Below are 27,308 nucleotides of genomic sequence, written 5' to 3'. Positions count from 1 at the left end.
TAATTGTAATTGGTCAAAAAGTAATTACATTTTTTAAATCATTAATCATTGGTCCTAAAAATAGGTAATATCGGTTCACAAAATTGATTTTTATACTCACCACTGAAAAATATTGACATACATATATAGCTAGATTCTTAGACGATTTAGACATTTCCGTTGTTGTTGTTATAGCAACGACGCATGTAAAGTCGGTGTAACGACAATCCTTAATCGTTGTTCGTTGAACTCCGATTCATTCCGATGCTAAGAACCGATTGTCGTGGGAACGAATCATGTCCGTTCTGCTTATCCGCTAAAAACATGATAAGTGTCATTTTTTATAGACATATGTATGTACATATGTTTTGAGTCCTTATTAGATTCTTAGACGATCTAGACATGCATGTAAAGAGGGTGTAATGACAATCCTTTGTCGTTTTACGTTGAACACGTTGAACAGCTTGTCTGCTAAAAGCGTGATAAGTGCCATATTTTCGATACATATTTGGTATGGTTTTGTAATGTAAATGGTTGAATATTAGTCCACGATTTTGCTAACATAGTTCTTATTCTTTGTAGTAATGGGAATACAACTTTGTACAAGTTAGTATAATGTACCCATATTTATTTAACTCTAGCTCCTCTTACTAAGTCCTCCTCAGAAAATGTCTTGAACAGATGATCATTAGAAAATCGGCATTATCATTTAGTCTGCATATAAAACTAGTTGTGCAGATACTAGAAGATTTAACATAATTTTGATCTTGAAATCACTATTCGGCCAGGAAAAATAATAGACCGATTCAACCAGTTTCACTAGGAGTATATGCAAATTTGATTTGTTTTAAAAAGTGTATCACTCTTTTCAATATTGTGGAGTTCGGCCCATAACTGATCTAATTTCCAATTTAAAGACCCTAGCCGAAATCAGTCATATGTTCATATTAATACCGATGTATAATGTTATTCAGCAAAAGTATAATATATTAATGAAACGTGTTTATAAATGTCAAAAGAATCGATCCATAAATACCTAAGTCCGTTTATATAGACACTTTCTGAAATTCACTTTTGATGTTAGTATTGTCATAGGAGTAAATGTTGTATTTTAAAATATTGACTTTAAAGAAGTTAATCTAAAATTGTGAAGCTATTTTCAACATTTATGTTGCACTGATCTATCAGATATACATACATATATTGTAAATCAAGCCAACCCAGAATTTAAATGTTTATCTTAAATTAATCCTTTTTTGTACTTACATTATTATCACTTTCCAAATTGTTTACAATCAAACTATGTACATATATAATTTATAAACTATTTAAAAATGTAATTACATTTATTAATATTTTGTATTTGTTTGTTTCATTATGCTTTACACCAGTCAAAAGAATTTTACAATTAAAGAATTATTTTCATTTTAATAATTACATAAGAAATAAGCCGACATTAATATAGTACTTAAATTTAATCTAATCTAATCTAATTGTATTTAACTTTAATTGTATATTACACCATTAAAATAAGACTAAAATCTATTTATAAGATTTTATAAATCATTTATAGCATCTCTGCAATATTCCACACAATTTGGCCCTAAACTACTTAAAATTAGATCTCTTCTTGTAGACGAAAGAGATTATTCAGTAATTTTCATATGTTGTGACGATGTCGTCCCAAAGATGACGTATGCATGGGTGGTGGTGGCGGATGTGCGGTACAATTCTCTATAAGTATACTATTGCTTTCGGCTTGATGATCACCATTAAGGGTTATATTATTATTGTTGTTGTGATTAATGTGGGCACGTTTCATGGGACGTTTACGCTCAGAGTCTGGATTCGAACTAAGCTCTACGGTCTGTAGACTTTGGGCCCTTTGTAGGGAGAGTCTTAAGGGTTTTTTGGGAGGTGTAGGCCTAACTGTGCGGACTTCTGACATGGTATCACTGTTTTGTTGGCGTGTTTTTAAACGTGTATTTTCATTTTCACTATCAAAATCTAAAGATTTCACACTGCGCATATCGGATGGCAAACGAGCCCTTAAAGTTTGTACATCTGTGCCTCGAGGAGTATCACGACGACGATCACAGTTTCTAGGGTTAGAAAAAAAGAAAATAAAATTAGTTTATTTAAAAAAATTTGATGTTATTAGAATAATTCTCTTACGCATTATGATGATTAAGATGTTCCACACTTCGTGCTAGAATTTGGGCTCTACTGAGTGATCTATCATAGCGTTCACGCTCCCGATCTCTATGTCTCTCTTTGTCTCTTTTATGAGATTGCTGTGACATAAAGGCCGAGTCACTATTTATGGAGATTTTGGAAGCTGACAGAGATTTATTCGAAATCATAACATTAATATCATGATTGCTATTCTCTCTTATAAGAGTTTTGGTTATATGAGCTGCTGATTTACTTTTTGTTAAATTTTGTCGTTTATTATTATCTGTTGTATCGGGTGTTTCATCTCCCAATAACTCTATGGGTTTGCCACCCACTAAAGTTGTAATATAATTGCCACGTTGATAAATCAACGGTTTGTCTGGTGGGGTTGAGGGTGGCGAAGAAATGCTAATGCTGGTAACATGACCATTATTGGCCAAATGCAATTGTTGGTGATTATCATGGTGTTGCTGATGTTGTTGTTGCTGCTGTGATTGTTGCGCTTGCTGTTGTTGATCCTGTTTACTAGTTTGTAACTCTTTGACTTGTTCCTCCAAGTAGGAAATCCTGTGTTGCAAACGCATATTATTTTCTTTTTCTAGATCGAGTTGTTTTTGTGGTATTGCTGCTGGTTTTTTTCTTAAGACCACCATTTGACATTTGCCTGTGTTACCAATAAGTTTTTGGAATTCATCTTTGGTTTTGCATGTTACTAATTTTCCGTTTATTTCCAGTATACGATCTCCTTTGTATAAACCATCACCTTCCAAAGCCCATTCTACATAGAAAACACCAGAAGCTTCCGGTATTTCCTGAGCAGCCCAACGCCCAGTAGTGGCTTGGAGGGCGTGTAAACTAAGAGTTACGCCATTATTTAGAACACTAGAAATGAGAAGACATAATAAGTTTAAAAAATACTATAAAAAACATCTATAATGGATCAAATTTAAGAGAAAACTGTTCATATTCAAAAACTATCATGAAATTAAACAAAAGTTTTCCCAAGCTTTGTTTTCATAAAAAGAAACCTGTTTTGAATTAATGGATATGGGAAGTAATTTTTAACACGTTAAACAAGGTTTCAGTATAAAGAAGTATTGGGTTTTCTCTTTTAATTGCTCTTAAAACAGGTGTGAGTAAAAAAGTTTTCAAAAACTTTTTTTCGAATATTTATCTAGCACACTTACCTAAAAAGACTTTGAGGTTCAACTTTAGATTTCTCTAGTCTCGCTTGCAATGCTCTAGCTTCTTCCACAATTGACAATAGCTGCAGTTCTTCACGGCCCAAAGCATATTCCAATTCAGCCTGTCTTATTCTAACATCTATATTACTACAAATTAAATAATTCAAATTAGAAATTTGTTTAATTTTAATATATCGAAGTGAAACTTACTCTGTAATATCGAGCTTTTCTAAAGCACTTTTTAAGTTTCTTATTTTAATCTTCTTATTCTCAGCCTCTGTTTTTAGCTTTTGTAGTTTCTGTTCGGCAGCTGGTTTGTCGGCTTCATTTAAGGGTGGTCCACAGGGACGTGGCAATTTTCCTAAACATAATTGTATGCGTAAATTTTGTATGACTGATTCGCGATCCTGTAAAGCAGAACGCAGTTCTTTCGATTCATTGCGACTAGAACGCGAAGATAAAGTACCACCCAAAGAAGTGCCCTTACGTCTACGACCAGTGGTAGCACAATGAGGTATACTGGTACTAAGATTCGAGTCAATATTAGATAAAGCTTTGGTACTTAAGTTGTCATGTAGTAAACTATATTTGGTAGATGAGTTGTTGTTGTTGCAACCTTTGGGATTTAATATAGTCTGAAAATTAACCAAGATAAGGAAGGTTGTTTAAATAATTAAATATTTGAAATGACAAATGTTTGGTTAGAATTAAATAAGTATAGTTTCGTTTAAAATTTTTTAAAATAATTTATTTATAAAAGTTATATAATTTCATTTAGGTACAATTTAAAGAACATTTTTATTTTTTATTAATAGCGAAAGTAAGTTTTTGTTTTAAGTAGTTTTCACTGATCCTTGGGTATATCATAAACACCACATTCACGATTGGCGGGCAAAGAAGCATCAATTTTCTTGGGATAAGGCAAATTCAAATTGTTCATAATTTCCACAAATTCTTCTAGGGATTTAGTCAAGCGAGGATTATATTGTTTTTCTTCCCAAACCGAACTTTCCATTTGGCCTCTGTAAGGAAAAATTTAACAAAAAATATTTAGAAACTATTTATTAAATGAACTTTTGTAAAAAAAAACATACTTGTAGTCATGAGCAGGATATATGCGATAGTTGTCGGGCAGAGTAAAGATTTTATTATGAACATTTTCATATAAATGTTGAGCGTTACCCTCTTGGAAATCGGTACGACCACAGCCTCTAATTAACAAAGTATCACCGGTGAAAACACAGCCTTGTTCATGTATAACATAACTCAAGCAGCCATTTGTATGGCCGGGAGTAGCTAAAGTCTCTATGGCATGACGACCAAATTGCACCTTATCGCCCTCGTGTATGTGTATATCGGCTTTAGCACCGCTATCAACAGATATCACTGACTGGCAACCGGGCAACAATTGTTTCAACCAACCGCTACCGGTAATATGATCAGCATGCATATGTGTATTAACTGAAAATGTTTTAAAATTAAAGTTAGTGGAGCTTAGTTTTTCCTACAAATGAAGAAAATTCTCATTGACGACGCCATTTAAGTGAGCCTGTTTGATACTAAAACCAATTAAATATTCCCCTGAAAGACTGTAATTTGCACTAATGCCAAAGCTAATTCGGATGTATGGGGTCATTAATTGTACTCTTTGTAATGCCCAGCGATGTCAGTTGTTACTTTGAGACCCTCTAGTAATGCGGAGAGAAAGTTTTATCGATTCTTTACTGCCCCCAACTATGACTACTTGAAACTTGTTTTCAAGCATTTTAGAAAGCAGTCAACTATCTGTACCCTAAGACACAACAGTATTCCTCCTAGAATAACAGACATTCTGGAAATCTCCGGTAATGAAAAAAAATTTTATATAATGCTAGAGAAATCTAAAGTTTGGGATATTGAAAACCCTACATTTTAAGAAATTAACTTAGATTTTCTTATTTTATGAAAAATTAATACTATTAATCAATTTTAACTATAAAATAAGACTTATTTGATTTGTATAGCGATAAATGTCTTATCATTTGACCCTTTTATAAGTATATTTTTAGTCCAATACTTTTATCACTACTGATAGCAGTTAGTATGTTTGTATGCCAGTAGTTTTTTCCTGTTTCGGGTAATAATAAAATGATCTAAACGTTTAATCTAAATTGCTTGAATCTAATCGACACGCAAACATTTAAGAAATGATTTAAACATTTTCAAAAATAGTACTTTTACTTAAATTTATACCTTCTATACAAATAATTTAATGGTCTTCTAATTCCTGTTGCAATATGTACTTGGCAAAAGAAAATGTTGCTAAGACAACCATTATTGTTGTGACCCTTAAAGAGTTCACCTTGACAAAGGTGACCCAAGTTGAATGGTAAAATTTCTTAAATTTCACAATTGGTATAATGCAAGTCATTTTTTTAGAGTCTGTGCGAAAATTGATAAAATTCTGTTTTTACTACTAGTTAGCGTTAAAGCGATCGTTTGCTAGAATTTACTAAATAATTGTGTGTATGTCATCTTTTGTTTATTTGTTAAAATATTTTTTTAATTTGTTTTTGCTTGTTTTTTTGTTGCTATTTCCATTTATACTACATGTAGTCCTCGTTGTACACGATAGTTTTTTATCGCGATTTTGCTTAATCACGATCTGATGTGATATCGATGCACTGAGATAGAGGAAAGTTGGATCATTGTTTACAACTAGAATCACTAGATCAGAAATTTAAAAAAGCTCCTAAGGTCCACGGATCTATTTCATTAAACTTTACTCAATATCAGGGATGGTGAGAAGTGTTTTTGTGAAGTTTAATATTTATACAAGATTTAAAGTTTAGTTAATTACCACTATTCTGGGCCATTTAAATTTTGCCAGGCCTTTCGATCCGTTCATAGATGGATCTAGAAACTAGTTAGACAGGCCGGGCCCATTTTATTTTATACATTTTTCTTTAAATAAGGACTTTTATATTCAATTCTAACAAAAATTTGCAATTTTTTTGTTGCAAAATTATAAATCGAGGTACTGGTGTAATTCTACACTATTATGAGAACGTCATGATTTGTTTAAACACATAAATATGTATATATGTACATATCTGATCGATTGTCTGAATATTATTTTTGCTTAAAGATAACAAAACAAAACATCGATAAAACGCAAAAAAGTTCCAAACAATAATGATTTGATTAAAACAGCGCGCGTGTGAGAATTTTATAATTCCAAAACGAGAAAAAAACCTACTCACCGGCATATTTTAAAGTAAAACCCAAATCTTTAATCAATTGGGCATCACGTTTAGCTTGCTCCAAAACGGGATCAATAATAATAGCTTCCTTGGCATTTACATCAGCCAACAAGTAGGTATAAGTCCAACTTTCCGAATCGAATAACTGAAAACAAAGAAGCGGACCTACATATTTACTTGATCAAGTCTTGTTATTCTAAATAGACTTACCTGACGGAAAAAGAAATCGTTGGAGAATGAAATACGTGGTAACATATTGGAACAGTGATGTAAACGATGTTGCTGCTGCTGTTGTTGTTGTTTGACTAGTAGTGGAGTTTGTTTTGCAACGAGAGTTTTTGTGGTTTGTTGTAGCAATGACTGGCGTAAAGTCGAGAATACACTAAGCACTGGTAGTTTCATTGTAAAGCTTTTTATGTTACCACTACAACTACAACAACAAAAAAACAACAATAATTACGGCTATTTTATTATTCGTTGTTCGTTATCTAAAACGTCACCAAAAGCAGCAACAAATTATACATATTGTATGTTGTATTCATGGATAGATAGAAAGGGGTCGGTGTGCCGGGCAGCGACACGAGCAGAGAGAAATAGTTAATAACAAAACAGAAACCAGATTAACAAAAACAAAAAAACAATTTGGGAAAAATTTTAATTTTTATGTTCAATATGTGTGTTTGTATTGTATGGGAACACATTAGAAAAAAAACATTTGAAAACTACTAATTATATTTTTGAAAATTTAATAAATTATTAACCAGAGATTATTCCCTGTCGTTAACAACTGTTTAATTAATAAAAAAAACAACAAATCAAATGTTTTGTCAAGTGTCCCTTTGGAATTATTATTAAACACATTGTTTCCTTCTTGAATTAACATAAACATGTGTAAGTAGTTTGGCCACCAGACACACCAACCGCATGTTGTAATTGTAACTACATATTTGCTTACTTACCGCTTTGTTTACTTTTTATTATTTCTTGTTGTTGTTATTTACACTCGCGATTTTTTTAAGAGACAGGCGTTTCCTAATTACACTGTTTATATAGTTTTTTATTACAAATTTGCACTTTGTTATCAGTTTTCTATATATTTTTTACTACGTAATACTGTCCACTACTCACTAAAGTTTAGTGTAACAGCTGTTTTGCTTCTTCAGCGTTCGGTTGTATATTGAACAGTGGAGGCATTTTTAGTTTTCTCCCATCTTCCAATAATCATCATGGCACTCATTGTGTTTAAGCTTTTTTCTGCGAAAAGCTATAGTTTATAAGCTTTTTATAGCTTTGTATCAAAGTCTATACAAATAATGTACGTGATCGTCATTTCTAATTCGTTTGTCCCACCGAATAGTTTTGTATTAGGTGGGTTTGTTTTGTTTACACATTCAACAAATATTTTGTGCTGCATATGTAAATATGTTTTGTAGTTTTTTGTCGGCTACCGTTTTAATTTGGTTTTACAGACATTTTTTAAAATATTATTAGTTCTATTTTAGGGCAGAGGAATTCTTGGGTATACGTATAAAAAGTGTTTTACGTGTTTTGTTAATTTAATTTAAACTTATTTAAATTACAGAAATTTTAATTTATTGTATGCAATAATGTATGTGTGTTACTTTTATAATACTTACTTAAATAGAAATATAAAATACTAGGAAGACCTGCGTCTATCATCAGCGTAACGTACACCAGCACTGTTCATAAATACGACAAAGAAGATGACATTTATTTTGGAGTCGTGAGATCGATAGGGACCAAAACCCCAAAACATTACACTCCCGCATTATAATACAAAGTTTGGACAGTTAAAGCCGCAAATCTAAGAAAATTATGAACTTTTGAAATGCGGATTTTTCATCGAGTACTGACAATAAAGTGGATAGAATTTCAAATGACGAAATACTTCGAAGCAAGAATCGGGTACATACATCGATTCTAATCTGTTCTAACTAATGATCAGACAAGGTAAAGCTTTGTCTTAAGGATTCTTCATAAGGAATAGTAAATAATAAGTATTAAATCCATTAAATCCCTTAAGAACATTTCCTCCAGAATGACAGACTAGAATACTATCAACTAACCTAAAGGAGGCACGAAGAATCCTTGTAAATAGGGAAAGATTATAAAGATATGTATGTATGCAAGACCCTTTTTAATAAACGCAGCTTTGTTGAAACAGCTCGACTGTGGCCTGATACGACAACCTATGGCCGAGTAGGACTCGTTCCGGAGCGAAGATTCAATTGTCATGGGAACAGGTGTTTGTAGGAGCTGTAAACTGTATAAATATTGCACTTCAAGGACTCTGAAGAAAATTCGCTTGAAAACCAAGATAAGTTCAGGCACAACTGATGTGATTGTACAGTTTATGATGTTACAACAACAAATATAGGTTGGAATCAAACTTTGTGTCAAACAAAAATTTTCGTTTTTTCCTGTTTCGCTTGATCAGTTCGGCATATTACTAAGGCGTACATGGAGAATAATTACAAGAAGTATTTACGGCACCCTTGAAACTAGTCTTATCATAATTATTTCCAACACGCATTTCTAGAACCTTTGACCTTGTGATTCTAAATTATATATACGAAAAAGACAGTCATTAATTACACTAATGACTAACCACCTGGCTGTGATGCATAGTTACTTTAGTATCCCCATGTAATGAGGAGGAGAATCGACATAACTTTAAATTCTCCAACTACTCGCAATCTATTTGAGCGTGCTGTCTTCATGTGACAGTTGACTTCCTTTTAGGACAAGTCAATGTTAAAATATATAGTCATCTAGTCGGGTGTTTTCGTACTAACCCTTAGTGGTAGGTTAAATAGCTAGTTCTGTTTTGTCTCCCCAAAATGCTGGGTGATGTAGTGTTAACCCTTCACCATCGCTATATATTTTTGTTTTTATTGATATACAATAATTAATTATAAAATTTAATTATGTATGCAAAAAATTTTTTAGCGGAAGTATTCAAAATTTGAAAATTTTGCATTCAACTGAATAATTTTGTATAAAAATTATTTTATAAAAAGTTTTTTTCAATAGATGAAGACTGAAAGAATACTTTAACAATCTTGACAATTTTAAACAATAAACTATAGATAAAAGAACTAGTTCTAAAACTATTCCTTAGAAAGGTGTTTGGTTAAGCTTACCTAGAACTAGTTACAGAAACGAATTTTAAGCAAAGCTTTCTGAATGATAGATATTTCAAATTAATTTGTCAAAATTGAATAGTAAAAGAACTTCGTTTTAATACAAAATTTATATAAAATTATTTTATATAAATTCAACATTTTTTTTTTTTTTGCAAAAACTATTATTTCACTTTATAACACTATATTGCAAATTGAACTTGAAAATTGTTTCTTTAAAAACTAACAAAATTTTGGCTAATTTTTAAGTTAAACACATACATATGTTTGGAAATTGATTTAACATAAAGTTTCTCTAGTCATTGAAAATTAATAAACGCCTTTTTTGTTAATTAATTATAAATTGTATACAAAAGTAAAATAAATGTATGTAGTTTTCAAAATTCATTACCTTTTTCCGGTCAATAATTATGCTTATTTAATAATAAATATAAAAAATATTATATTATAATATAAACAAAAAATAAAATTACAAATAAAAGGAAATCAAAAACTAAGACAAAAAACATATATGGTCTCTAGTAAAGGCACGCATGCGTAGTTAAATGTTGAAAATTAAATAATGAACTCATCACTTACAAAGAAACAAACGTATAAATAAAGATACATAAATTCATAATAACAATGAATGAAATGAACTGTTTTGAACTTCAAAATAAAAATTAAACATTTAACGTAGAAGAAGGTGTAAAATTATATTGAAATCTTCTGCACAAACCATAAACGAGATACACTATACTCTTTATGAAACAATAGACAATGAATTACATTATTACAAAGTTTCCCAGCAAAAAATTATATTAAGAAGTAAAGGGTTAAAATGCATTTTAAGTCATTAAATATAACAAGGTGTTGACATTGAAGGCAAGTACTTACCATGCTCGCTTACAAGTAGTGAGCTAGGTAAGTACCTACTACGATCGCCAACAAATAAGGAGTTATGTAAGTAGTAGCCTACGACGTTTTGACAAAAAAAAAAAATTATTAGTTTTCCTTTTTGTAATAAACAATACTCGGAAACTAAATGTCAATGCTAAGAAGTAAGTACTTATGTACATAGTTATTTGTAAGTCATTACAAGACTTTTTCTAAGTAATGCTGACGGTATGTAATACTCATTGAAAAGTAAGCTTTCGAGTAAGTACAAGTTTTTGCTGGGTTGGTTAGTTAGTTTGTTAGGTACTTATATTTGGTTTTTCTTTTTTTCCTTTATTTGGCTAAAGAAGAGGGCGGAGGAGGTGCGAGCATTGTGTGTGATGATTGTTGGTTAAATATTCATTTGGTTGAATTGTTTGTTTCGCTGACTGACTGGCGGGTTTGTGCCGAATACACTTGAAATGAATTTGTGATCCAAGAAAATCAAATACTGGCAAGCAAAATGCCAAAAATGAATTTAAAACACTTTTAATGGCGAAAGTAATTATTGAGGCATTAAAAAGATGTTTTCAGAGGTGTAGTTTAAACATTGCCAAATATTTCATAAACGCAATAATAATTGTTATTGTTTAAAACATTTTTTTCCACAACATTGCTTGGTTTATAGTTATTATTAGTAAATTGAATTTGTTACCAGAGTTTGAGTTAAATGAACTTAATAAATGTATTTAGGCTTAGTTTGCAAACATTAAGTTATAATGAGGTTTAGTTAAACTTAAATATTAAAACAGTTAAATAAATAGGGTTTAAATGGATTTGGCAATTTTCTAAAGTTTATTTATTCTTCTTAACTTCTTTAACTTACCATTGAAGCGGATTTTTGTTTTGCAAACGCACGATGAGCAGCCGATATTGGTTCACTAATTACACTACCCCCGTCCATGGTGTCGATTTAATGAGATCTGTAATGGAAACCAAAAGATGAAAAACAAAAAAGAATTGAATAATTTTTTTTGTATTAAAACTCTAATGTTATATAATATGCTGTGAGCAAATAAAACAGACTTAGAAGATGTGTGAGACGACTATCTGTCTAGGTTTCTATACACCCAGCCATGATCTGTATGATAAAGTTACAATAACACATCTGTAAGCTGTAAGATCAATGATCAGATTAAAGCTGTAAATACAAATGTATAGAATTATTTTTACACAAATGCGGTGTATTTAAAGTGAATTATTACATACATATTACATTACATAACCAACAATAACAACAACTACTTACATACATATGTATGTATGTATTCTTAGCTGTCAAATATCTATCTGAAACATCTGAGTTTATATTATTTTATCATGCATGCATGACTGCATGCAAATATTTTTGTTGTTTTTAGTTTGTTTTTTCCTGAAAATATTCCCACAATTCAACTTTTACACTAACATACTCATAAATTATTTTATTTTACTCCACTTTAATTCTTTTTTTAGTTCAAACTGCTTGAAATGCATTTGTGTCTGAAAAGAGCAAAACTATATTCTTCCCGCTTGAGGTAAAAGGAAGAAAGAAAGTTCAATTCCCACCGTCATCATCAGCAACATTATTTATTGTTGTCTTTTTCATTTTCCAACAATTCCAACAATAAACTCGTAATGTAATAATTGTAGCTGTTGTTAAAAGTCGGGTATGAATGAAGTATTTACAACTTACAAATGTGCCAGCCACACTTTTGTGAGATAGAGAGGTGTTCACACTAGCAGTGATTTTTATAAATAGGCAAGGGAAATGAAAACTAACACTGAACTAGTTCCGTAACTGGGAGTGGCAATTGTTGTTTGATTCTAACTGAACTATGTCAGTCAAACTTGTACCATTTTGAGCTGTGTTGAATCCGATTTTGGCAATAGAATTTCTCTTTCACGTCAGGTTTCGACCACATCCTGTTTCAGTATAAGGCTTTAGAAAATAATTAATTTTATCATCTACTTTTGATTTTTTTCAAATTTTAGCTCTCGAGGAATAAACAATTACTGTTTATAAGTGAATTTTTAACTTCAAGTCATTTTCTGAAGGGGAATTTGTATGTGGTCTAGGGTGAAAGCAGGTCCGATCATTACAAAAATCGGCAGTATCATTAAGACTTTTATAAAACTTAAGTTTTACCGATTTTTGTTAAGATATTGGAATATTTAACTTAATTATGAGTTCAAAATCACTATTCGAGGTATACGCTTGTATTTGGGGCTAGGCGAAATATAGAACCGATTTTAACCTTGGGTCATAAGAGGAGTATGTTCCAATTATTATCCAATTACCTTAAAAATTGCGATTTGTAATTTGCGCACGAGGTTTGCATGAACACACAAACAAATAGACGGACATAGCTACATAAATCGACTCAGAAAGTGATTATGAGCCGATTTTAACCTTGGGTCAAAAGAGGAGTGTGTGCCAATTATTATCCAATTAATGGACACACAGCCAGATGGTCGGACAGACGGACATAGCTACATAAATCGGCAGTGGTTCTAAACCGATTGGTTTACTTTAAGGGCCAATATTTTGGGGTGTTACAAACATCAGCACAAATGCATAATACCCTACCCACTATATGTAGTAGTTTACGATACATTAAATGTCATGTTATAATACATAATCATAAATTTAAAAAACAACTTAAAGAAACTAGTTGTTTTAAATCGATTAATTGAGAAAGAATCTTTTACCATATTTGTATAACCATGATAAATTTCTTAATCATAATTAAATTTTATTATTTTTTTTTTTTTTTTGTTTTTTTTTTTGGTTAACAAAACAACTTCTATTTAAAATGATTTTTAAACAATTTAATATACTTTTTCCAAAACATTTTAATACTTTCTTTACCATATTTGAATTCACTAAATTGGGTTCGTTGCCAGTGTGAACATCTAGTTTTTCTAATTTTCAAATTTATCTTAAATTTTACTTTAAAGGGGGGCTACTTTATGTATATATGTATATTTTGAATTAATTCATTGTTAAAACATGTCTCAACTTTTTTCCACTTCTTTCAACATTTCTTCTTACTTCATCATTTTTTTTGGGTTCATTGTTAGCTATTGCTTTTGGCCATCTTGCTGAGGAGCTAGCTAGCTATCGGTAAGGTTTGTTTAACTTTAGCTTCGTTCTAAACCACTGAACTATAACCACCATAGTGTTGATAATTATATACTTCATGTGGTTATTTACAGAGATACAAACAAGCATGTACAGACGGCTAAGTACATAAACCACGATTTGATCGCTTGTAAGTAGTAAGAGAAGGAGTATGTATAGTTAGTCGGTTTTAATTCCCCCACCATATCCATTAATTGTACTCCAATGTCTTTTATTGCTGTCGGTTTAAACAATTAAAACCTTGCATGTTTAATTTATTTTTATTAACAAAGTTAGAACAAACTGATGTTTAAAGTATAATATTTAAAAAACATTACTAATCAAAATGGCCCTCATTATTTTAAAGGAAATTTTCTTTAAAATTCGCTAGAATAGTAATTAGTTTAATTTCCTAGTGAAACTGTAGATTGGCATCACTGCCAAAGAACAGTTATTTTTTCATTTCATAAAAAAAGCCGTCTGGTTACTTTAAATTTATTAATTTGTTTACCTTATTTTCTTTTTCCTATATAATTGTTAATTTGATATTCATTACAAAAATAAGAAGAAAAAAAATTAAAAACTTGTGTCTTAATAAGTGCAATCAACATTATAGACATTACAAACATTATCATTAGATTTCTGTGTCATTTGAGTTTTATTTTTTTTATTCAAACTTTTTTTTTTTCTTCAAAATAACTCATACAAGTATTCACAGTTACGATCAATGTTTATTTCACTTGTTTAATATTTGTGTCTTTTTTTCTGGTGGCAAATCTGGACAATCTTGTTGTTAAACGGTGTTTGGCCATTTGGTTCTTATTTTGTTGTTTTTTTTTTTTTTTTGGTTTATACGCAGAATTCCTCTTCCTTTTCCTCAGTCTCTCTTTAGCTTGACTCATTTATTTAACATTAACCATCTCAATCTAATCGTAGTAAAATTTTAGAAAAAAAAAGTCATTTATTTAGACTTTTTGTTGTTGGTTTCAACCAAACAAGCTTTAACTAGTAGAAGAACCTCATTTATTCTAGTATTTCTTTTTTTTTTTCTTTTTCTAATATTCATATGAATGAATTATGATTGTGCGTAAAGTTAATTATCAAAACTCTACTAGAATGTATTTATATTTTTGTTCAAACCTCTTTCTAAACTAAAAACATTAAGAATCATCATCATTATTAAAACGAGAAATATAACAAGTAATAAAATTTACTATGTACTAGATTGCCAGATTGTTTTTAGAAAATATTTAAAATTTTGGCAATTTTTTGGCACAAGAACTATGTCTGTTTTAATGCATTTTTTTAATTAAAGAACCTAAAGAATTGAGCTACTCTGCATCCGACCTCAGAATTCCTCCAAAGTATTGCCATTGTTTTCCCCTCAAATCATATTCCAAAAACCGCTGGAAACCAATCAGATTTAGGTTTTTTGCAAAAGCCGCTAGAGGTGTAAAGTGGTCTATCGTAGACTATGGACCAGATTTTAGACTTGACTTTAGATTAGACTATGATCAGTGAAAAAGTTTTTTTACAAAAAATTGGGATAAAACGCCAAAAAATCTCCAAAATTCCCATTACCCGCTAAAAGGCACTTTTCCGTAATTGACATTTAAATAACGAGAATAACGTTAAATTGACTACAGTGTTCCTACATCACAACAGAATTCGAAATAAATTCTAGTAACTTCGATTTCGTTCGAATTTTTGATTTTTTTTTTAATTTTAATTTTAAGAAAAATTTTACTTCTTTAGCAAAAATTAATTTAAGTGTAAATCAAATTTTTGTAGAAAAATTTAATTTGTAGTGAAAATTTAAATTTTTATTGAAAAATACAAGTTTTAGTGAAAATTTTAATATTTATTTTAAAATTTAAGATTTTGAATTTTTTTGTGAAAATTTGAATTTTTGATGAAAATCAAATTTTTAGTAAAAATTTCAATTTGTAGTGAAAATTAAAATTTTTAGTGAAAATTTTATTTTTTTGTGAAAATTTCAATTTTTAATGAAAATTTTAATTTTTAGTGAAAATTAAAATGGGAATGAAATTTTTCACGAACTTTTTTAAATTCTTTTAACAGATCTGATTTTGGTCATTTTGTAATTTCGACAACGAATCGTTGTTATTTCGACAATGCAACGTTCTGTTGGACAACATAGCGTTGTTACTTTGGTAACACACTATTATTATTTTTTTTTTGTTTTGATAACGTCGTATATTTTTTATATTTTTGTTATTCATTTGACAACTATCCGTTCATATTTTGAGAACGGATGTTATTGAAAAATTATAAACATTTTGGTGTCAATTTGGTACCAGGCTTGTATAATTTTAATACGTCTTTTTCTCCTCTGTGTAGTTCATTTAAATGTTGTAAAATAATAGGTATATTTATGGATCAGTATCTCTCTTAAATTAGGATTAATTAGGATGATCTGTCAAAATCATGTGTAGAAGAGTATGGATGGGATCGTCTAAACGCAATATGTATTGAAACCATCACACATTGAGAAAAAATACGGATGCAATATTTGACAGTCGTATGGTTCTCTTCATTTTCTGAAATGATTCAAAAAAAGGCAACTCACATAAGAGCAGGGATGTATTTTTACGTAAGCACATACAAAAAAAAATAAAACAGCTGTTTCCAGTTTACTTTGTTATTGTTTTATAACAATCGTGTAAATACAAATAACATAAATCATAGGACTTTTATTCTCTTTTTTACCATACGAATGTAATTTCATTTTACTTTTTCATTAGACTTTACGTACGTAAAGTGTGATCGTGTAAAGTCCCTTTAAGAGTGGACACTATTAGTTTAACCAAAGTTCAAAATAGCCCGCTGTTTATGGATCTGATTATTGAAAAATATGTTTGCTTGTGGCCCGATTTTAAATAGAATAACTTAGAGAGTAAAGTGATATAATTTTCTTTTAAAATGTTTCTCAATTTTCCCACTAAAACACTGTGCTTTTAAACTATATCCTTTTACACTAGTTTTGTATTAAATTTAAACATTTCCCACACTATAACAAAACTTGTTGAACGAAAACACAGAGAATTTCAATAGCAAAGAAAGGGGAAATAAGAAACTAATAATTGGATTTTTGTTTATTATAAAATTTTTGTAACTACCATAAAAAGGGTTCTTTTATAAAATTTGCAACAAATTTTAAATATTACAACAAAAAAAGACAAACTAAAAACATGTTAATGTCACGCTCTAGCGATTTTTCGTATGTATACATGCGTGAAATACATTCCCAGAAATAGTTGAAACCTTCAGATATGACTGAAAATATAAACTTGTAATTTATTATAGGCTAAAAATATGGCGTTTACAATTACAATAAACATAATAAATAGGTTTTTAAACTTAGTCAAGACACAAACCTTTAAATTTAAAAAACGTCATTGGCATCTCTAGCGAAGTTATTGTCTAATCATCTGCTGGCAACCTATTTTTTTAACAGCAGCTGTACTACTGATTTGCATTTACAAAAATACATTTACTTCAATTTTTTTTTCAGTTTTTTTGTGCATATTTTGTTTTATTAAATCTAAATAAAGAATATGTAAGAGGGTTTTGCTGTTATTGCGTTTATTTGATAGACGTCATATTTAGCGCATGCCTACCAACCTACACAAAATTCACGAAAAAAATCTTAAATTAAATTATTTATATGAAAAATAAAATAATAATAGCAGCATGATTGTATTTTGAATATGAAATTAAGCTAAAGCTGTCACAGACTTACAGTCTTTGCTATAAACATTCAAACAAGTGGCAAAAGAGAATGAATGAATGAATGCATCTTTTTTAATTTTTATAAATTCTGTTTTAATGCCAAAAATGAAATTAAATTAAAAATCAACAAACATGTTAATATTTAATTATTATTATTAATCGTATGATGATCTCACGTTATTGTTTTTTCCATTTGAAAACTAAATATTTTTTAAACAAACCGCCATCATCTTCATTTACGTTGGTTGGCGGGCGGGTGTTTAATATTTTTTATTTCAAATTAATAATTTTTCTTGTCATTTAGTGGGTGTTTTTTTGTTTGAGTTACAATTCGTTCTTATTGACTGATTTTCTAAGACATTCTTCTTCCAATTCAATAATTAAATTATTTGTGTCAACCTTCAAACATCAATAATAGCAATTACTAATAAAACATTTTGTTTTTATCTCTCTCTATTGGAGAAATTTGTAACAATTTTTGAAAAGAATTTTAATTGTTTTTGTATCTTCATATCATTATTATATGGGTTTCTTCTTTTTATTTTTGTTTTAATCATTATTGTTGTTGTTTTAAACAGCTGCCATATGTTATTGTAGAGTTTTTAACAACGCGAATTTCGTCGGCCTCTTTAGCTCAGTGGCAGAGCACTGGTCTTGTAAACCAGGGGTCGTGAGTTCAATCCTCACAGGAGGCAAATCTTTAATTTTGTTTTTTTTTTGTTTTTCTTTAAAGATTTTTTTTTCTGTTTTATTATTTATTTCCATCATTTTGTGGTCACGAATAATTTTGCAAATATAAAAGAAAACCTCCATAAAGTTAATAAAAAACACATTATTAAATAGAATAAACAAATACACACAAACATATAAATTTGTATTTTTGTAGCTTTTTTATAGTTTTTACTTTATTACTCTACATACTCTACTCTAATTTTAATTTAAGTGTACTTAACTTCAACATACCTGTAATTAAAACAAAAACAATTTGTTTTTGTTTGTATTCATAATTTTAGTTTTTTTATAACAGATTTTTTTGTTAAACAAAAACATGACCTTAAAATTTCATTTCAGTCAATTATATTGCACATTCAAGCATACAGTTAAAAAATGTATTTCTATAACAATAAACTTATTTTATAATTTGAATTTAATAAAAAAAAAACATTTTAAAAAAAATCTTACGAAATTTATGACAGGTTTAAAGTAGAATTTGAAACTAGAATCTGTTGAATATTTCAATTAAATGTGTCAACTTGGAAATTAAAAATTTTTAGATTTTGTATGATAATCTCGACGATAGTTTCATACTTTTACAGAAGAGAGAACAACATATAGATATGCGAGATCACGAACACAATTTCAATTTGAAATGACAGCTAAAAACTGAAACTGATGAAATAAAGACAAATAGGCCAACTTTAGATGGCTTATATAACAAACTTTTATAGGACTTCTCGAATCGGAATTAAAACTAGGAAAGGAAGGGACAACGAAATTGGACTTTTCACTGTTGGTCTTAAAACAGAAACGAGCACTGACTAGGGAATATTTTTTTTTTTTTGACTTGATCACTTGTCTTGATCACTTGTCTCAATACTCCATTTTCTAGGTCGTATTTTACAACAACAGTACGGATAGGCCAACATTCGGGCCAAATTTTGCTTATATACAACTCTTTGATCGGACTTCTCGAATCAGGATAAATACATGATATGATCGTGACAGTGTAAATGAATGTAATTATCTCTGATGAGATGGCTGAATACCTTCTAATGCTCCATTTTCCAGATGGAAATTGGCACCATCAATACGATAATTAAATCTGTAGACATCCTCTATAACAACATTAACAACACCGATGTAATGGGATCGATTGCATTCATTTCCTGTCCAAAATTAGGCAAAAGTTAATATGTGTCTCAGACCATTTGACCATCTTAAACGGAGCTATAAACTGAAAGAATCTCGAGAGTGCAGATTTGAACAATTAGCTACAGAATATCGTAATGATCTAGAACAAGGATTGCCACCGTATTTTGCTACGATCAGGTTTCAAATTGTCAGACCTGTTGTTCAAATTCAATACCGATAATGATTGGATCAGAGGAATCCTAAAACTACTCACTTGATAAAACTATGTTAGAACATGATCCGCAACATGGTCCTATGTAATACAGGCTATGGACCATGTGCTTTTCAAAAAAATAAACATGATCCATGCCTGCATTACATACAAAGGGCTAATAAACGGATCTTTTACTCCAATAATGTACAGATGTAGTTTTGGGATTAACCAAATAGATTAGGTACTCCAAAAATTGTTGTATTGTTACTATCCTTTTGTGAAAATCTCATGAATTAAGAGGTGAAACGTTTAAGGGCATGAAGGAGAGGCCTTTGTACGTACTCGCTAAATTGCGACCGAGTCGTGAATCCCTTTAATAGTAATCGAAAAATGAAATTATAAATATTTTGGATTTTCAAATCAAAGACTTTTCTTATCCAATCTAATTAAGTATACTTTTTGTCACTAAAATTTCAACAAATATTGAGTTTTTCTATAAATTTATGATCTAGTTAAAATATGCTAATTGTTTAAATCCACAAACCACTTTTTATGCAGTATGTTTATAAAACTTTGCTGACAAATAGTCTATAACAATATCAAGATCTCTTTTTAATAACATTTAAATTATAAATGACATACATTTTTTATAAATCAAATGAAAATGTCTAATAGTTGTTGTTAATGGTGTGTATTACAATATGTACTGCAACATGTGTTAACATATTTGAGATGTAAACATGTAAATTGTTGTTGTTGAATATTAACATTTCTTCTCTTACACTCGTGTTCTTCTAAAATTACTACTGCTACTTTTTCCGAGCAGGAGAGAAAAACAAAAACATAATATTAAATAGATCACCTGTCTTAATGAAACATTTCTTTTGTTTTATGACATTTTTAGAATTTTGTTGTTAATAAATTCATGAATGTTTATTACTTTTGTTTTGCGCTTGAAGTCTTTTGTTGTTGTTGAACATTTTAATTACTTTTTTTTTTGTGTGACTTATTCTAGAGTAGTTTTGTTGCTACATACATACAGTTTATAATAATAATTTACTATTATTATTGTTGTTGTTGCAACAACAAAAAAAACTTCAACAAATTGTGTCGTTAATCTAATATAATTTCGTAATTATACTAATTATTCTGTTTTGTTGCAAAGACTAAAGAAAGAACTACAAGTTTTTAAAAAAGTACTAAAAATTTAGTATTAAATAAAAAAAACTAAACGACACAGAAACTTATAATAGGAGCAGCAAAAAAACAACAACTACAAACAATAATATAAAAAAAATTAAAAATAAAAAGAACGGAAACTGAACAAAGTGCATAAACATTAAATGAATGAAATGAACTAACATGTTTATAAACAAAAACAAAAGAAATACAACAGAAACGCAGCCACACACACACACACTGCCACTCACTTACTGCCTGCTGAATTCAGAGAAACAACATGATTATTGTAATCTTAATGTTCTTAATGTTGTTGGTAATTGTGTTGCAAGTTACAAGTTGTTGCATTTCGCAAGTGTAATTTTAAAATTTACCTGTTGTTAAATATTGTTATTGTTTTTGTTTTCTTACTTATTTTACAAAATTTATGTTAAAGGAGAAATGACTGCCAAAAAAAATTTCAAATCACTGTTAATAGAGGTGTTTAAAATAATAGCATAGCATAAGTAAACGCTGAATTTAAGGCGAACGATTTTAAAAACTTAAAATTTTTATTCAGTTTGTGAATAGGTCCATAGAAATAAAAGAACTATGAATGATTATAATGGTATTAGTTTCACAATTAGTTCTATAATGCATGATTATATCATGTATATGTACGTTTCATTGTTACGTTAAGATTGAGATGATTTTTGTTTGAAATTGTTTTCATAGGAACGGGTTCGGTCAGAACTTTATGGAATAGATATTTGTTCTTTGGAAAGGTTCTGGAACCTGTTCTTTAATCAATGCTTTTTGTTCGAATTTGTCATTCTCGAAAAACCGTTAATGAATTATCATTGTCTTAATCATATTTAGAAAACTTACATATAATATCTTTTAAAAAATTCGTGATATTTTTAAATCATTCCAAGATGTTTTTGGGGACTAGTGTGCGTTCAATTAGACTAGTATAGTAGCAATGTATAACTGGAGCAAAAGAAATATAAAAACTCAATGTTGCACAGAACGGGTTCCAGAAGTAATGTCTATAGTTTCAAGGTTGGGTTCTATAGTTGAAACAAAATGTCGACTTTTCAAACTTTTTTGCGACTTTTCGACTTTTATTTGCAAAATCCATTTTTCGACTTTTTTACAAGATAGTCGACTTATCGACTTTGTTAGAATAGAAAAGTCGACTTTTAGACATTTTATTTTTCCCAAATCAACTATTTGATTTGTAAATAATTGTGGAAAAAGTCGAAATAAGTAGAAAACTGTAGAAAAGGCTGAAATTTTGATCTTGAAAAATTTTGATTGAGAAAAATGGAAGAAAGTAGTAGAAGTCCGAAAAAAGTCGACTTTTCATAAATTACTAAAAGTCGAATTAATTAAAAAAAGTCATTGTTTTCTTTCAACTACTTATAGACCCCACTTCGAATTATAGAAATTTATCGATCAGTTCTAAGACAAGTACGGGAACTGGTTTTAAATATTGAACATGCGAGACCACCTTTAATAATTTGTTTAAAAAACCCCGTATTGAATTATCTGAATGGCTGCTGAGTTTCAACACAATTGCAGAAAGTCGTATGGTTCGATATTGGAAAGTGATTAATACTCACAAATTCGATATTTATATGAGATTTATGAGCGTTATACAGATATTCGGAAGAAGACATTCTGTGAGTTTAATCGATCGATCCTGATAATATTTTGATCGATTAGTATTACCTATAAAATACGTAGAATCTAAGATATTTTTGTGTTTATTCTAGGACAAATTATTATTAGAGTTCGAGAGAGCGTATGTTCATAAAGAGCAAACGAATGTTGTAAACTAACAGTGGTGTAGAGTATAATTAAAACAAATTTTGAAATCACATTATTTTTTAAAGAAAGTATGGTCAGTTTTCTTAAAGAATTTTGTGAAAAAAATATGTAATTGTGCAAAAATCTATTAATTAAATATTTTTTGTAAATATATACACAAAATATATTAACCACAAGCTCATTATTAATTATCATACTGGTTGGTTGGTTAGTTGCTCTTTCTATGACCCCATAAGCAAATTATTTTCAATGAAAGTTTGCATCATTTATAACTTTGTCTTAATGAGTTTTGCCAAAAACAAAAACAGAACTTGTAAGCAAATTCTATATTTAAGAAATTAAACAAAAACAAGTTTCTTACTAATAAATTTTGAGAAATAAATATGTATGTGCGTACAAGTTGTAAGCTTAGTGGCAAAAGGTGTTAAGTGCTGTTTTTAGTTGGGTTCTTAAAGGACAGTAGTTTTAAGGGGAAATGTTTTGGATTATGGTTCAAATGACAAAATGGGTTCAGTTTAAAGAAATGCTTAATATGGACTTAGCACTTTCTATTATCTTTTCAATTGTTCCACCCTAATATAATCTTTAGTTTATGGAGTTAGCTTTTTTGCCAACTAAGCTAACGTATGATAATATTTGTAAAAACATGTATGTACATTTAAATAAACAAAAATTTGTATATCATCAATTTTATTTAAATCATAAAAAAGTAACGGAAATAAATGTCAAATAAAAAATGTGCGCAGTTTTTAATTTTCTGCTGCTTAAATAATACGAAAATTATAAAAATTAATGTGAACAAAATTCAAAATATACAACAAAACCAATAATTAAGTGATTTTATTTAATTTCTTTTCTTTTAAACCTTTATATGTTGCTAATAATACTAAACAATAAATTTCGCTTTCTTCCTCTTAAATGTAGAAAGCCAACTTTTTAAAGTTTTAATATTTGCCATTAAAAAGGTCTTTTTAGCAACATATTTTAACCATTTAATTAAATTACAATAAAATATTCAATCAAAGAAAATTATTTAGATTTTGTTATAAACTTAAACATTGCATAATAAACTAAACAAAGAATTAAATTTGGGAAAGTTTAAAACATAATTGTAGGAGATATTGTAAACGTTTTCTATTAAAAAATAGACAAAGATTATAAAATAACATAAAATTTTATAATAAATATACACACACTGGTAACAGGTATTATTTTAAACAATATAAACATTTTAGTTTCAAAATAACAATAAAGAATACTAACGTTTTGTTTTTTGTTTATTTCTTTTCTATATCATATTAAAACTATAGAGAAAATCCGGTGTTTATCATATGAATTGTATATGAGTATTTTTTTATTGAATACTGTGACTGGCCTTATGTATCGTATAGAGAGAAAGATGAGACTATTCAAAACATTTATGATATTTATATGTATAAATTAATTTTTTCTATTATGATTATTTGTTGTCTCATTTTAACAAACAATTCATTGTCTAATGTCCATCCATAGCCAGTATCATATTCAAATCGATTTATTTTAACATCTCTTATATAACAGTTTTTTGTTATTATTTGTTGTTTTCTTTACACTTTCCAAGCACGATTTCCCACATAATTGAAATATGTATATAGTCCATATTGTTGTAATAGTTTTATTGACTTAGAATTCAAACTGGTTGTTGGATGTCATATAAACATCTGTTTTAATGTTTATTTCTAAACCTGAAAATTTCGTTGCACCCATATGAATATAATTTAAATTTAATTATTTTTAATTTGATTGCATTTGATCTTGAACTTAGTTCCAGTTTGAAAGTTCATACTAAAAACTCATTGAAGTCGTCGGTGTGCAATTTAATTATTAAAGTTAAAGTTCAGTAGAGTGTTGCTTTGCAAATAGAGAAATACAGAGAGAAATTATAATAAGTAAGAAGTATAGTCGATCATGTCCGACCTTATGATAAGCTATAGCGGGTAAGATCTGATTTGGACCCATCGCCAACAAATTTGTTAATGTTTTCTGTGAACCTAGTCAATTATGGATGTTAGAGTCATTTTCAGAGAGGGACTTTGTATGGGGTCCGTTATGGATCCCACGATCTTTAATATTCGACAAGGATATGCGACTCGTGGCTTGAATCCGAGTTTACTTGCTACTGGTCAGGGTTTATACTATTTATTAACGCATTCAAAGGGAGAATCCCTAAAGCTACTATGGCTTAATAAAATTGATCTTAGAATAATAACGGGACCTTACGGTCTCAGAGACTACAAATTCACGCTGAGGAATTCCATATCGTTTCTATGTACATAGATTCTGTGGCTTTCAGGAAGATAACTAAGAACAAATACAAATAGAGTATCGTAGAGCAATCATTCCCTAAGGATATATTCAACCTCCCACCGTCTAAATCTGTTATGTTCATGAGCGAGCTTAACTTTTTGTGGGGACCCAACGGGTTTAGTGTCCTTTCTGATCTAATTGAGACGGTAATTATATGGCCCTATTCGAAGCTACCCATATTTTTACTATGTACATATACTCTGGATTTCAAGAAGAAACCTCCGAATACATGTTGAATAACTGCCCATCACTAGGGTCTCGTAGAGCAAGAATTTTGGGTGCTGCATCACTACCCCCTAAAGATATATTCAACCTCTCCATCTAAATCTCTTATCTCCATGAGGGAGCTTAACCCCTTGTGATGACCAAAAGAATCAAATTAATGCCGTAGAGTTTAGTGCCTTTCTGATCTAATTGAGTCGGAGAGCCCTATTCGGTGCCGCCGTTTTAATGGGGTCTATAAGAAGAAATGAACCAATTTCTACCAAATTTTAACCAATAGGCTTCCTTATTTGACTGAATGAAATGTTTATACTTTGGTAACAATGTCAAGATGGACACGGGTATGACTTATGAATGAATGCAGGATCAATATTTCTGTGGGTTACAGACATCAGCCAAAATGATCGAACTAAACATTTCTAATTCATTCTCTTTACTATAAATAATAAAAATCGGTAGAAATATTCTTATAGCAACTTGTTTAAGATAATCTTGCAAGATCTGCTTAAAATGTAATTTTACGATCATATCTCCGAGGCATTAAACCATTTTTGAAGCCACATATATCTGTGGTTAGAGGAAAAAAGTGAGAAGATATCGATATTTCTCAAAGTTGTTTAGTATTAGAAATTAAATATTGGCTACCGATATTTTGATATAAATTTCAAATTAACCCAAAAAAGCTCACGGGTCCTAAATAATTCGATTCTCAATAAAATATTTCCACATTAAACATATTTTAGTCTTACGAAAGTTACAGAGATAAACCAAATATATTTTACAAATTTGACCTTTGACCCCGGTTATAAGGGTTAGGTTATATACATATCTCACTTTTTAAGGGCTTTATAAAAAAAATTTGAATAAAACAGAATACGAAACGCCACATTATTTGGAACTATGTACTTTACTTTGAGTTCAATGTAAAACAAACAAAAACACCCTAAATTTCAGATTAAGTGCATTCACATGTTTTACGCCCCAAAAATGTTAAACCAAAAAAAAGAACTACATATTTTTAGAATCTTGTAAACTACATGTCTATAGTAAGGAAATTAAGTACGTGCCTTAATTTGTTTTCATTTCGTATTGCTCCTTTTCTTTGAAATGAATATTTACTGCTGCGTATGATCAAATTACAATTTTATTTATTGATGATCACCATAAAAATACATACATATGTAAAAAAAAACAATAACAACAACTTACCATAAAATAAATATGCTGCCACAAAAATATAAATATTCAAATAATGTTGAATAATGACGTTTTGAGTTTATTTATGCTGCTTATGAATAAATAAATCCTTCAGAGTTTAGTTTTTAGAATTTGATCAATATAAAGAAATAGTTGTTGTTTTTGTTTTGAGATTTATGGAAGACAGCAAAGTAACAATCTGGTAGATAGAGTGGCAGGAATTTTAATTACAACAGTTTTAGTTGTTGTTGTTTTTTTTTATTTAAAAATAAATATGAATGTTAAATATTTATTGTTGAATTTTTATTTTTCTAATGTTGTTTTTGGTTTTTGCACTCTCTGTTTTATACTTAGTTATTAAATTTTGTTTTTGTTATTATTTTTAACTACAACTTATTAACTTTATAACTTAAATATTATAAATCACTATGAGCAACAAACTACAACAATTTATAGCTTATGAAAAAATTATAAATAAATAAATAAATGTTGTTATTGTTGTTGCTAATTTTAATCACTCTTTTGTGCACTTGTAGTTTGTAGTACACTTTCAAATAAATTCACAATTAAACTTTTATTAACAACAAACTAACTAAGTATGAATGAATGTATGTATGTGTGTTTGTATGATGCATTTATTTAAGTTAAATTAACTTTAATTACTTTTAATAATAATTTCGCTTTCGAAATCGATTTTTTCATATAAAATAGCTAACAAACAAAAATGTCGTTGAATTGCTTAAATTTGAAATTAACACTTTTCATTACACAAAATTTAATATCATCAAGTCAGCTACTTTTTTCTTTTCGTAATTTTCTTGTTCGTCTTGTTGAATATTGTCTATGATTTTTCTATTTAGAATTTTAGTTTTCAAACAAACTGTACGCATGCGCACCACCGTTTTTTTTTTTTTTAATTTTTAGCTTGCGTTTTCTATCTTTTTAACATTTCACGTTGCCAGACAAATTCAA

The 27,308-nt window shown here is 29.3% G+C and overlaps 2 protein-coding genes and 1 non-coding gene across 7 annotated transcripts; 1 reads left to right on the top strand and 2 right to left on the bottom strand.

Moving 5' to 3' along the window:
- Positions 1-1,290: 1,290 nt before the first annotated feature.
- On the bottom strand, positions 1,291-27,308 carry LOC119600455. 3 transcript variants are annotated; one of them, XM_037950668.1, is made up of 7 exons: positions 27,000-27,308; positions 26,349-26,535; positions 11,486-11,582; positions 3,549-3,973; positions 3,342-3,485; positions 2,155-3,036; positions 1,291-2,081 (listed from the first exon to the last, which is right to left on the bottom strand). In XM_037950668.1, exons 3-7 carry the CDS (start codon positions 11,561-11,563, stop codon positions 1,640-1,642), a joined length of 1,971 nt encoding a protein of 656 aa, XP_037806596.1. In that variant the 5' UTR covers positions 11,564-11,582; positions 26,349-26,535; positions 27,000-27,308; the 3' UTR covers positions 1,291-1,639. The 3 variants fall into 3 exon arrangements, with proteins under 3 accessions (XP_037806596.1, XP_037806595.1, XP_037806597.1); XM_037950667.1 differs by having other exon boundaries at positions 26,349-27,308; XM_037950669.1 differs by lacking the exon at positions 26,349-26,535.
- Positions 4,060-7,822, bottom strand: LOC119600456 (persulfide dioxygenase ETHE1, mitochondrial). Of its 3 annotated transcripts, none has more exons than XM_037950670.1 (5): positions 7,540-7,822; positions 6,791-7,068; positions 6,581-6,725; positions 4,433-4,799; positions 4,060-4,360 (listed from the first exon to the last, which is right to left on the bottom strand). In XM_037950670.1, the coding sequence occupies exons 2-5, from the start codon at positions 6,980-6,982 to the stop codon at positions 4,183-4,185; spliced, it is 882 nt and encodes a 293-aa protein (XP_037806598.1). In that variant the 5' UTR covers positions 6,983-7,068; positions 7,540-7,822; the 3' UTR covers positions 4,060-4,182. The 3 variants fall into 3 exon arrangements, with proteins under 3 accessions (XP_037806598.1, XP_037806599.1, XP_037806600.1); XM_037950671.1 differs by having other exon boundaries at positions 6,791-7,010; positions 7,540-7,788; XM_037950672.1 differs by having other exon boundaries at positions 6,791-7,004; positions 7,540-7,785.
- On the top strand, positions 18,139-18,210 carry Trnat-ugu. The gene has a single exon. It is a non-coding gene; the product is annotated as a tRNA-Thr (tRNA).

This window comes from Lucilia sericata, unplaced genomic scaffold, assembly GCF_015586225.1.
Source record: "Lucilia sericata isolate MDLA Ls3-8-SP2 unplaced genomic scaffold, ASM1558622v1 Contig000115F_arrow, whole genome shotgun sequence".
NCBI lineage: Eukaryota > Metazoa > Arthropoda > Insecta > Diptera > Calliphoridae > Lucilia > Lucilia sericata.
This window is presented reverse-complemented; position numbering and strand designations above follow the sequence as displayed.